Below are 12,940 nucleotides of genomic sequence, written 5' to 3' on the forward strand. Positions count from 1 at the left end.
CTTTTAAAAGGTGATTTTAGTTTTAGGAAAAGCCAGAAGTCACAGGGCGCCAAATCTGGGCTGTAGGGAAACTGAGTCACCTGGGTGATTTGACGTTTCTCAAAAAAACTCAAAAATGATGCATGAATGGGTGCACTATCTAGATGAAGCTGCCAATCACCAGTAGCTATGGCCTTCTGAATCATCCAAATCATTTCTGTGGAAGAATGTTCAAGTTTAATGCAAAATTTGATGGAGATTCGTTGCTCTACTCACTCAGTCAATTTGAATGTGATGGCCACACAATACACATGCTCACTCAGTGACTAGTCATCCTCTCTGACTAGCGCAGTGAAGTTGTCATTGTTCATGCATGTGCATTTCAGTCCACTCTTCTTGGCTGCAGGTTACATCCATGTCACACAAACCATTCTTGTTAGATTAACAATGGCTGGACTTCTTTGGGACAAACCACACATATCTATTAGGAGTCCCAGAAAAAGAGAATAGAGAGAATTTCAGAAAAGCAATAGTTGATAGTGTAATAGTTGAGGCTTTATCAAAATTGAAAAATGCATGAGTCCTTATTTGGAAGACAGAGACTATTAAATTGCTACAACAGAGCGGGTAATACAGAAAATTGAGGATAGACCTGGCTGGTGTAGCTCAGTGGATTGAGCTCGGGCTGCAAACCAAAGTGTCACAGGTTCGATTCCCAGTCAGGGTACATGCCTGGGTTGCAGGCCATGACCCCCAGCAACCGCACATTGATGTTGCCCTTTCTCTCTCTTTCTCCCTCCCTTCCCTCTCTGAAAATAAATAAATAAAAACTTAAAAAAAAGGAAAATTGAGGATAGAGAGAATAATCTTAAAATCTACCAGAAAGGAAAGACATTGACTACAAAGGAATTTCAGCTGGACCGACAGCATACTTCTCACCAACAGCAATAGAGTCAGAAGATAGAAAGGTAATATCTTAAAAGTACTAAGGAAAAATAACTGGAATTTTATAACCATTTGAATTATTCAAGAGCAAGGTCACAAAAGGATATTTTCAAATATATAAAATAAAATGGTTTACCACCCACAGACTTCCACTAAACAAGGAAGTTAATAAAATTTGATTGTAAAAGTTAAGAAAAATTAAGAAAAAAGTTAAATAGAAATATTTTTAAATTAAAAAATATAAAACTAAGTCTTTGAACAATAGTATAATGGGAGATATCAGTAGGCAGTTAAAGCTTGCTAAAATATGCATTATGTTTTGAGGAGGAGAGAAATATTGGATCAACCAAAAAGTTCATTTTTTTTTTCTGTAAGATGGCTCTAGTAGTGCTTAGTTGTCTTTAGTTTCATTAAAAACAAATATTGTTAGATTGTCTTCTGACAGCTGTCATGTCAGCATGCATTTAAAAAGAAGTTTACCAAAATTGGTGAATTTTTGTGTAGTCATTTTAATATTGAAGATGGAAGAAAACACGTAACATTTTCAGCATAGTATGCTTTATCAAGAAAGGTAAAAATGCATTTGAAATGCAAAAAGATTTGTGCAGTGTATGCAGAAGCTGCTGTGACTGATAGAATGTGTCAAAAGTGGTTGGTGAAGTTTTGTGCTGGACATTCCTTGCTTGACAATGCTCCATGGTCAGGTAGACCAGTTGAAGTTGATAGCGATCAAATAGAGACATTAACTGAGAACAATCAACTCATACCATACAGGAGATAGTCAATATATTCAAAATATCTGAATCACTAAAGTTATTGGTGAAAATAAAAAGTGTGTCTTTTACATTATAGAAAAAACCGTACGGACTTTTTGCCAACCTAATATAAAATTCACTTAGACTTTATAAGGCAATGGATAGTTATAAGTGCTTTTTAAAATTTTAATTGTCACCCACAGTATAAAAATACATTTTGCAGCTTCTAAATCAGCAGAACTAAAAAAGATAATGAAAATATTACCTGAACAAAGAAACAAAAGGGGGTTAAAGAAAAGGGTGGTAAATGAAAAAAAGATTGTAGTAATAACTCCAAATACATAAAAGTTACAATAAATGTAAATGGATTATTTTCATCAGTTAAAAAGATCTTAATTGAAAGGTGTTGCTTAGGGGTACAGACTTGCACCTCATAGACAAATAGTGGTGGTAGTCAGTAACAGTCTGTTGTAAACGTCAGAGCCGCTAAAAGATAGATCTTCATAGTTCTCACCACAAAAAGAAGTGATGGTTATGGGACCTGACAGAGATGTTAGCTAACACCACAGTAATAATTATAATGCAATATATAAATGCATTGAATCAAGGTGTTGCACACTTGGAACTTACACAAGCTATGTGTCAAGTATATCTCAATAAAAATGTTTTCTGTACAGCATCTGAGACACATTTAACTTTTTAAAAGTAAGTTTTAAAATACAGAATCCCAATTGGCCAATAATCCTGAGGGGGGATGGAAATTAAAACAATGAGAAACCATTTAACATCCACTAAACTGTTTAAAACAAGAAGGTCTGACCACACCCAGTGCTGGTGAGGTGGTGGGGCAAGGAGAAGTCTGACACAGGCGGGGGGCATGGCAGCTGGTGCAGTCACTGTGAGGGACAGTTTGGCAATATCGAGTCCCTCTAGATGTATAGAATATTTGCCCCAGATATTCTACTTCTATATATTATATATATCCCAGAAGAACATTCAAGGATGTAAAAAGAGACATTTATAACAATATTTGATAATGCATTATGATAGTGAAAAATTAAAAACCAGTTCAATGTCCATGATGGGTATGTATACATGAATTGTTATAGTGGTCATCCCATGGAGTACCATCAGCAGCTGCCAAGAATCAGTTTAAGCTGCAGATCATAACACAGATATTTCCTTTAAAACTGTAATGTTGAGCCCTGGCTGAGTGGCTTGGTTGGTTAGACCACTGTCCCATACACCAAAAGGTGGCAGGTTCAATTGCTGGTCTGAGCGCATGCAGGAGGCAACCAATCATTGTTTCTCTCTCACATCAATGTCTCTCTTTCTCTCTCTCTCTTTCTCTCTCTAAAATCAGTAGAACACATTCTTGAGTGAGGATTTTTTTTTAAAGTAATGCTGAGAGAAATAAACAAGTTAAAGTGGTAGATAATGTGGTCTTATTTATACTGTGTTCTGAAACATGGTAAATAATACCGTACATTATTTATGGTTAAATATATATGCAGTGAAAACATGATGGTGTAACTAATCACTGATTCAAGGTCGTAGTTTCCTCTGGGAAGAAGGGAGTGGAACTGATGACAGGAAGGTGTGCACAGGGGCTTCACGCTTATTTCTTTTAAAAAACATATGTAGCAAGTATGGCAAAATAGAGTGATTTAATAAGGTTATATAATGGACACTTGAGTGTTTGTTATATTCTATGCTATTCTGTACATTAGTAATATTTCCCAATTTTAAACTGTCTGATTTATAAAAAGAATACTAGAGAAGTTTTGCAATGGAGGACATCCCTGTTAGCCAGATGATTGGGTAATTGCCTGTGATGGAGAAATCCAAGGAGAAAAATAGAAACGTAACCATTTTGATCTATCGTTTCAGACACATACATGACCACTTCACAAACCTCTACCCACAGCTGATTAAGGATCCTTCCATCGTGGATAAAGTGCAGGAGTTCATAGAGTACGTACGATCGCTTTTCTCCTCTCATTGAAGCTGCGGGGCCTGAATGTGTCATTTCAAACCATGATTTTCCTTTCGCCAATTTCTTTTCCTGTCCCTCAGGCAGGACTCTGGAGTTGTTCTTGTAGTGAGGTATAGCACATTTGTGGGATAGTATGAAAACTGGTTGCAGACATCATGCCCTCTAATTTGGGCTCTTTTGGAGGTCAGGTTAAATATCACATTATCAGTTGTACAGCTGGAGGAGGACACACCATCAGTATAGGGCAAGCAAAATCAAATCCCTGGATCGCTTCCTCCCCTTCCCCCATCCCCACCCCTGGTGGGAGGGGGTGTGGGGGTGACTCTCCTTCCTCTGGGGTCCTCCCTCTTTCTTCTGTCAGGTGCTTTGTTTTCAGCAGCCTGGGGACTAATCCTACTGTATTGTTAGCCCATATCTAAAGTCATAATTCTTAACAGTCTCTGAGAATATTTCTACTTTAATAAAAATTTCTGAAGACTAATAATTCTCAATATTCAGAAAATTTGTCATATGTCTGTGGGATGGTGGACTGTGAGATTAATTTGGGGATAGAAAAGCTCTTGGCTTGACCCTCCAAATTACACACTAAGGAACCCCTTCATCGAATGCTAAAGTGCTACAGAGTATCAGTTAAAAACCATTGACTGGGCTAGATCCCATCGAGTAATAACACCATGTTCTAAAATTGATCTACAGATAGCTTGAACAAACCAGAAATGACTTTCAGCATACAGTTATGTCACATCATCCCCCATGAAGTGCAGAGAACTAAAAGAGAGACAGAATGAAAGGACTATGAAAAACAAGACTTTTTGCTACACATGCTAGGACAGGCATTGAGGAAGTTATTAGCAACAACTGAAACAGAATGAACCAGAAACTATGAAAATGATCTGAACAAAATAGAAACATATACAAGCGACCCTGCCCTTAGGAGTTTTTATTTTTTCCTGTTGTTTAACTTTACCTCTTCTACATACAAAAATAAAGTCAATCAACTTACCCTTACTGACTTACTGAGATGTCAGGATTTGATATGAATGTACTGGGACCATCTCTCCTTGCCTCTCTTAGGTCTCAGTATCCCAGTAGGTTAACTCTACACCTGTCTTTTGGTTCCAAATATAGCATGGAGGAAGCTCTAAAAGGAGAGTCCTAGTCCCAGGGGGAAATTAAAAATCATTTTGGATTTGCCCTGATAGTCTTTCAGAGGGAGTGGAATGTTACCAGATCCAGAATTTAAATTATACTATCATAATTATCAGAACATATCATCTTGAAATGCCTGGGTTTAATTTAGCTCTGGATGAGCAACCATGGAGGCCTCTGGGACGAATCTAAGTTCTCTTTCAGGAAGCAAGAACAGTGGACACGAAATAACATCAAATATTATGAAGATGACCCGTTTTGGAAACACACCGGCTATGTCATGGCACAGATGGATGGGCTGTATCTAGGAGCAATGAAGAAGTCTATATTAATAGGGGAAAAGGTGAGACTTTTAAGAAGCTACTTGATACAGGATTTATTAAAAATAATCTTTAAAATTACATTCCAATATAGCAGCAGATCAAATTAGGATTAGAGTATACATTTCTTGCACACCAGTACCATCTTATTTATCCCGACTCATTGTCTGACACAAAATTTGAGCTTATTTGTTTCTGCATTTTCATGACCTCTTTCATTACATTGTCCTCTGGGTCGGGTGAAGAGCCTGGCATGAATGTACTGGCTGTCCAAATAACCTGAGGAAGCTACTGTTTACATGATGTGGCCATGAAAGCACAATGTCTAAGGGTACAAATGCTCTGCTTCCCATCCTACACAGCACACATCTGTGCACACACATGCCCACACATGATTTTCTCTTAAAGCTTTACTGAATCATTGAGGATTTAGAGAGAGCATTTAATCACCTCTAAAATTATGGAGCCCTTGTTTCCTGAGAGAGATTTTATATATATATATCCCCCTCCCCCCACACACAAATACACATATTCTGGACAAAAATATACAAAAGAGACAGTTCATAGAAAAGTGATGCAAAAAATTATAAATCATATAATCTCAGTCTTGCTCATAATATACAAATTCAAATTAAACTATACTGAGTAACACTTTTTCACTTGTCAGTTTGGCAAAAATTCTAAAATGTGAAAGCATACGCTGTTGGCAAAGCTGTGGGGGAAAAGGCACTTTCCTAAAATACTGGTGAGGATGCAAAGTAGTATATCCACTCAGCAGGAATTTTGACAGTACCAAAATCACATACTCATATACCCTTTGACCCACTTCCAGAATTATCACAAAGGTTCTCTGGCAAAAATATAAGCCTATTCATTGCAGATAATTTATAATAACAAATGAGTAAAAACAGCCAAAATATACAAGACTGGCTGCATAAATGGTATAGGTGCAGACAGGAATGAGGTAGATTTCCATACACTACTATGGAGTGACTTTCAGGACCTGTTACTCTGTGAAAAGTGTGCTACCTTTTACATCAGAAATGGAGGTAGACAGGTAGATAGACACACAGATTTGCATATCTTTTCAAGAAGTAACAACAATGAAAGAATAGACCAAAATCTAAAAATAAAAAAAGAATTACTTATGAAAGAAGGAAGAAAAGGAAGTGGAGGGGAAAGAGATGAAGGCTACCTTTCTTTGAATGTAACTTGCTTTATACATTTACATTGGGCTTTGGAACCAGGTAAATGCTGTTTATAACTATAAAAGGAAATTTAATCACAAAGAAGAAACACAATCCCTGGAATCTGGAAACAAACTGACACAAACGTAGTTAACTGTGTATCAAGCTCACAGCAAAACCACATGGACAGCGGTTGTTGCAAGCGCCCTTAAAACATAATCACTGTCTGTCCTTAGTGGGATGGGTCCTAAGAACAGGAAGAATCACCAAAAAAAACCCCCAAAAAACCCAAACCCTAAAACAAGACAACCTGAAATTACATTCAGTAATCTTATATAATAATATTGGCATTGTTATTTTGAAATTTGATCAAGTTCAATAGACAGATATAGGAAGATAAAAAAGTAAGTAAATAGAGGGTAAGGCAAAAGTACCTTTACAGTTGTGAATTCTTAGAACAGAGCTTATTCTTATCTTCTTATTTATTAATTATTGTGTTATTCTCCATCTGAACAAATGTTGGATATCAAGATTTTCAGCATAAGAAAAATCAATGAAGTAAAGACCCTGTCATTTTTTAAGTTAAATAGTTAGGTTGGGGTTTTTGCTTTGGTTTTTGGCTAAAATGTCTTTTGTGTGTGCCCTCCCACTGCCTGTGCCTAGTGGGCTGAGTCTCACCAGAGCAGTGCTTATCCAGTTAGCCCAAGGTCCATGTTCCAGTCTGATCACTGCTCCAGGGTTAATGCTGTGAAGTCAGTTAGTCCTATGTTAAACATACTATCAAAATCAAAAGCATCTTGTTCTGCCTGGTATGGCTCAGTGGGTTGAGCACTGGCCTGCAAACAGGGAGGGCACTGGTTCAGTTCCCAGTCAGGGTACATGCCTGGGTTGTGGGCCAGGTTCCCTAGTTGTGCACTTGGAAGAGACAAGGGCTCACACATCAATGTTTCTCTCCCTCTCTTCCTCCCTACCTTCCCCTCTCTCTGAAAATAAATAAAATCTTTTAAAAAAATCTTAGTTGAATGTTTTTGCTGTAAAGCAGTGACTCTCAACTAGGAGTGATTTCTTTCCAGAGGATATGTGGTAATACCCGGAGACATTTTTGGTTGTCAAACTGGGAGGTAATACTCATATCTAGTAGCTAGAGGCCAGGGATGCTGTAAAACATCTTACAATGCACAGCACCCCCCTACTGCCAAGACTGAGAAAACCTGGAGAGGCAGCTGTCTTAGGAGAATTTGCCCAAATCTGTGGATATTAAAACATGCTAAAACACTCATAAACTATAAGGTAAAAAAATTTTTTTATAAGTGTACAATAAAATCTAGTACATCTGTTACATTAGGAACCCTTCACAAAGCAATAATGTAATGGACCCCTAACAGGAGACACAACGGAAAATGATATCTGACTGTCACAAATCAGTATTGAGCGTGGTCTCTGTCTTCCCCCAGCCCATGACCCTGTTCCAGATTCAGTTCCTGAATGCTGTTGGAGACCTGTTGGATCTGATTCCCTCTCTTTCTCCCACAAAAAACTCCAACCTGAAGGTTTTTAAGAGATGGGACATGGGACACTGCTCTGCTCTTATTAAGGTGAGAGACACAGTAGTCTTTCCCTCTTTCCTTGTTCTGGTCCACACAGACTTTTTCTAGGTGACACCCAGGTACGGCAACATCTCGTCAACCCTGGCTATAGTTATGGATCCGCTCTTGGGTTCCTCTATCATAGGCGTGAAGAACTCGAAGGCACTGGTGGAGGGAATTGGATGTACGTGGTATTACCTGTATTTCTTCCACAATTCTTCCTATGCTATATCTACCTGTCACTCTGACTTTCCAGAATCTTCCCTTTTGCATGCTAGGACAGTCTATGTTGTGTGCACATTAAAGGTTAATCTTCCAATAGTAGATATAGCAATAGACACAATCCCTGTACATTTACTTCACTTATAGTCAATTTCTCTATACATCTCCGAGACACTTACTTCACTGAAGTAGGTGTACAGGAATTGTGTCAGTTTGTGTCTCAATTATGTTAATCATCTATGACATATATCTATATATCATTTGTAGTCAGTTATCTATATTGTTCACTGTGATTCTGACTACAGGTTCTTCCTGGATTTGAGAACATCTACTTCGCTCACTCGAGCTGGTACACATACGCAGCCATGCTCAGGATATACAAGCACTGGGACTTCAACATCAGAGATGCAAACACCAGCAGTAGTCGCCTCTCTTTCAGCAGTTACCCAGGTAAACAAATTTAGAGGGGCATCTGAGTACTATTTCAGGATGAAACCTTGGTGGTCCAGAGTAACTGAAATGGAAGAAGTGTTTAGTGGTTACTAAACATTAATAAAATTTAATTTTCAGCATGCTTTTTTGAAGATCTATAGCTCTAATGCCTTTTTAAAACAGAATGACATAAACTTAGTTAATAGAGTTGCCAAACACCCACTTCAAAAAATGCAACTGAGTTATTTATGAGGTACAAGGCACTTTCCTGTGCTTTGCTATAGAAGCAAAGATGAGCAAGACAGATCCTGCTCACTGTACTTCCTCGAGGGCCTGCTTCTGTTTCTCTTACTCATTGCAGTATCCATAGCACTTAATCTAGTGTGTGACATCTAGTACTTAATAAATTCTTGCTGAACGAATGGATGAATGGATGGGTAAGCTTATAAATGTTACAATAACAAGATAAACACAATACAGCTAAGAATAATATTATTACTGGATACTGTGTATACTGCAAAAAGAGGGAGAACTCACATCAGGTTGTTGGAGACAGGAAAGAGAGGTTGACATTTGAGTGAACCATGAATGACGACTAGGATTTGAACAGGTGGAGATGGATGGGAAGGGCACTCTCTGCAGAGTAGGACTTGCATACTCCAATCCCTAAAGCAAACAAACAGATGATGCAATGAATAAAAGGGTAAGAAAATTGAAGTGGAAGCAACTGTAGCCAACACACATTGCAAGGAGGCCAGCTGCTCAGCTCCCAGGGACAGTTGTGGAGATCAGTGTTTCCAGTTCCTCCAACTTCTCAAGAGAAGAATGAAACCCACTGTGTGAACCCAAGAAAATACATCTCCTAGCTGGAATTGCCCACTCAGCTGAAGGTTTGCAACCTCTTCTGGAAACATCACATGCAAAGGCAAGGGGGAAATTCTTACCAAGCTCCTAAGGGTCCAAGGAGGATGTGATGTGCACACTTTTGATCTTTAATTACATATCTGTCACTAACAGGGTGGTTGTACCAACCACCTGTCACATCTGTCTCTCATTTTCAGAGCATTTTGCCCTTTCTGGAATTACTGCTCACAGTAGTATTAATGTCACCCTATCAGGAATGCTGATGAAGGGCATAGCCTGTTATTCTTTGTTCCTCTGGACCAGACCCTTCTTTTAAGGCCATTTGATTTCATCTTTCTTATAGTTTGCTTAACTGCTTCAGTTTGACAGGGCTGGGGGACTCTCTGCTCTGTGCTCTGATTCTTTCATGCTCCTTTAGAGCAAAATGTAAGGACAGAAAGAGACTGAGACCCATCAAACATTCTTCCCCTTTCTCTTGTTTACAATAAAGTGTAATATTTGGATGTTACCTGCCCTGCTTTGAATCTCTGGAGATTAGTGTTTTCCACAATCTTAAAAGTCCTGGATCCCAAAGGCAGGGATGGGAAAGGACATGAGGGATTTCTTATGAAACTCACAAGTGTTAACATTTCCATGTACACCCTTCCAGAATAGACACATAGATAATAGAGATTTTTAGAGCAATTAAACTGAGACAGAACAAAAGTTACTTTTTTTTTAACCCCCAACGTGTTTTAACCGAAGCCAGTGGAGCAACGTGGTTCCTGTTTTCTCAGGCTAAACAACTTTGTTTTCAGCAGCGCATGTGAAGTACCATGTCTTGTTTACATTGCAAAGAGATGATTAAGGGATCTGCCATGTCGGATTCAGCCAGCAAATGTGGAACTAAGCTTTGCCACCAATGTCATGCTGTGGGAGCTGTTGACCCCAGCACGGAGTTGGATGCTTGCTTGTTTCTCTTTGGTGGAGTTGTGCCATGGTCAATGAAGTGGATTAGAAGTGTGGTGTTAGTTTTGTTTTGAAGGGGACAGGACTGGGAGGCTCTTCATGATAAGGACAAGGATATTAAGAATCGCTGGGTAAGAACAGACATATGAAGTCATGAAACATTCATGACTTGGCTGAAGCTCATGTTAAAGGTGATAACTATGACGGTACAGACATCATCACATTAAACAGGTGCTGAACTCTGAAGATCTCACACGCACTTGTCCACACTCTTACAATATGCAGTGGCCCCCCTGCAAAAGTCTGACCCCCACGACAATTGCCGTGAAAAACTTCAAACCTTCAAAACACAATGGCCTTTTTTTGAGGTTTCCAAAGGAGAAAGGTAGAGCTTGGACAGCTGATAACCTGTTCACCAACATAGTTGGATGTCGTAAGTCCAACTATTTTACTCTTGTAAACCTGCTTTCTTATTTACAAAATGAGGCTAGTATAGTGCTTACTTTATAACGTTGTAAACATTATGTAATTTATTCATTCATCAACAATTTTCTGTGAAATTACTGTGCGAGGCAAAGTATTTACAATGGAGAACTAATGCAAACACCATCCACATGTCTCATCCACACCGGCGTTATGGATGAGACAAGACAAATTCACACAGATTACTGTGTCCTGTGGAGGAAGAGGGATGGTGCAGCCACTCTCTCAAGAGGAGAGACCCTGAACGTTGCCTTGGCAAGCTTTTATTGGCTTAATTTGCATAGGAATATAGGGTGTATATGGAAAGCTCATCAATCATTGTCAGGCAGTAATAATCAAATACATAACATTCAAAGAACTCTGAGGGCCTCTTTTGAGTCAGGGTCAGAGAGCTAAAGGGCCATAAAACTTTGGGGAAACAAACTCATTCCATGCTTGGACCATTATCATTTAAATTGAGGGTATTAGCAAAACAGATTTCATAGGATTTTATGCATTCTTTCTTAGGCCTGATTGCCCTAGGGAACCCACCTTTTCCAGCACAGGGCTGCACCCACCTCCAGCATTGTTTCAGGCTTAAGTCAGGCAGGGGAAGTGAGGCAGCCAAGCAATTAGGAGACTTCTTGCAGACAGAATGAGGACTCAGGCTGTGTCAAAGCCAAGGGTCGAGGGTCCATCACCCCCTTTTTCTATAGTCCCCCAAGTCCTTCCCTGAGGGCCCCCTCATGACCATGCCTGTCTTAGGTCATCCCTCCCTTGAGGAATCTTACCCATCATTGGCTAACCAGTCACACACTGGGGGCCAGGCAGGGTGAAGTAAAGTGCGTAGAGGTGGTGCTCCTGCCAGGAAGATAAGCTTTGTCTCCTTAGTGGCTTAGGATCTCAAGGTCTCTCTCAGCCTTAGCCATGGGGAGTTATAGCTTCTGAAACCCAGCAGGGCAGTTCCCAACAGAGAACAAGACAGGTACAGTTTCTCCTCTAACAAAATTTGCCTTCTGGTGAAAAATAGATACAAATAAAAAAACAATGATAATACAGTGTGATCTGTGTAATAAATAATAGGCAAGACCAGTTTGGGGATGTTGAAACAGGAGTAAAATTTAAGTTTAGGCACAAAAGACAAGTATAAATTTGCCAGACCATTGGAGATAGCAAGGTGGTAGAACACTCCAGATGGAACAAACAGCGTGTGTAAAGGCCTATAGGCAATAGCAAGTGTGGGGAAGGCCAGAGAGAGGGAATGAAGGGCAATGCAAGACCATTAAAGCCACAAGTGGGAGTGGTGTAAATAGATTTACATTTCAGAATGATTTGGCCTGTGAAAGGAGGACAAGAAAGGCTGCCTGCATAGCATCAGAAAGCTGGTACGATAATCCAGGTGACTCAAACCATATGTTTTATAGATGGCCAAAAGATGTATGGATGGAAGATCAATATCCATGTTCAAGGAGAAAACAAAATGTCAAAAATGACTGCGCAGGACTGTAGCACATCATGACTTTCTGTGGGCGCCTGTTGTCCCAGCCAGAATACAGGTGGGATGGTGACCTAATGAGCACTGCCAGGAGAGCACTCCCCACACTGCTCCAGCACAGGAAGGTAAAAGGAACAGTGCAGTCCTGCACGATGCAGTCATCAGTATTACAAAAGGACTTACTGTCTCCAGCACACTCAGGTTGACCTAAGCCAATCTCCTGCTTTGTGTGCACCAGAGCATTCGCTGACTCCATACAAACAGAGGTGGTTAAGTCAAGGAAACGCATTAATATGATAACCCCCATCTTAATCTAGAAAGGATTTCAGTAATGTGGTAGCTTCTTAGCCTCAGTCTTTTTTAGTCTGGTTTTTAAAAGCAGCGTGAATTTCCTTTTACCCTTGGGAAATTATTTCACCTGAAGATGCTAACATGAAATGTCCTGAGGAAGTCAGAGGTGCACCAGGTGCTGATAACCTCCACACCACCCTTAAGCCCAGGCAGCGAGTTTCCGGCTCTGCAGTATCTTCCTCAAAATGCCCTGAATCTACCCTCAGCAGCCTGAGACTAGGCAGGCTAGAGGTTCTGGGGCATCCTGGC

The 12,940-nt window shown here is 39.7% G+C and overlaps 1 protein-coding gene across 1 annotated transcript in view; it reads left to right on the plus strand.

The window, feature by feature from the left end:
- The window catches only part of PLBD1 (phospholipase B domain containing 1), a 51,493-nt gene that overhangs the window by 20,019 nt on the left and 18,534 nt on the right, over positions 1-12,940 (plus strand). Inside the window, exons 3-6 of the mRNA XM_045829818.1 lie at positions 3,570-3,653; positions 5,029-5,167; positions 7,786-7,926; positions 8,445-8,589. Coding sequence (XP_045685774.1) covers positions 3,570-3,653; positions 5,029-5,167; positions 7,786-7,926; positions 8,445-8,589 — 509 coding nt within the window. The remainder of the gene's footprint in view (positions 1-3,569; positions 3,654-5,028; positions 5,168-7,785; positions 7,927-8,444; positions 8,590-12,940) is intronic.

The sequence above is a fragment of the Phyllostomus hastatus genome, unplaced genomic scaffold, assembly GCF_019186645.2.
Source record: "Phyllostomus hastatus isolate PE091 unplaced genomic scaffold, TTU_PhHast_1.1 phas_scaffold_93, whole genome shotgun sequence".
NCBI lineage: Eukaryota > Metazoa > Chordata > Mammalia > Chiroptera > Phyllostomidae > Phyllostomus > Phyllostomus hastatus.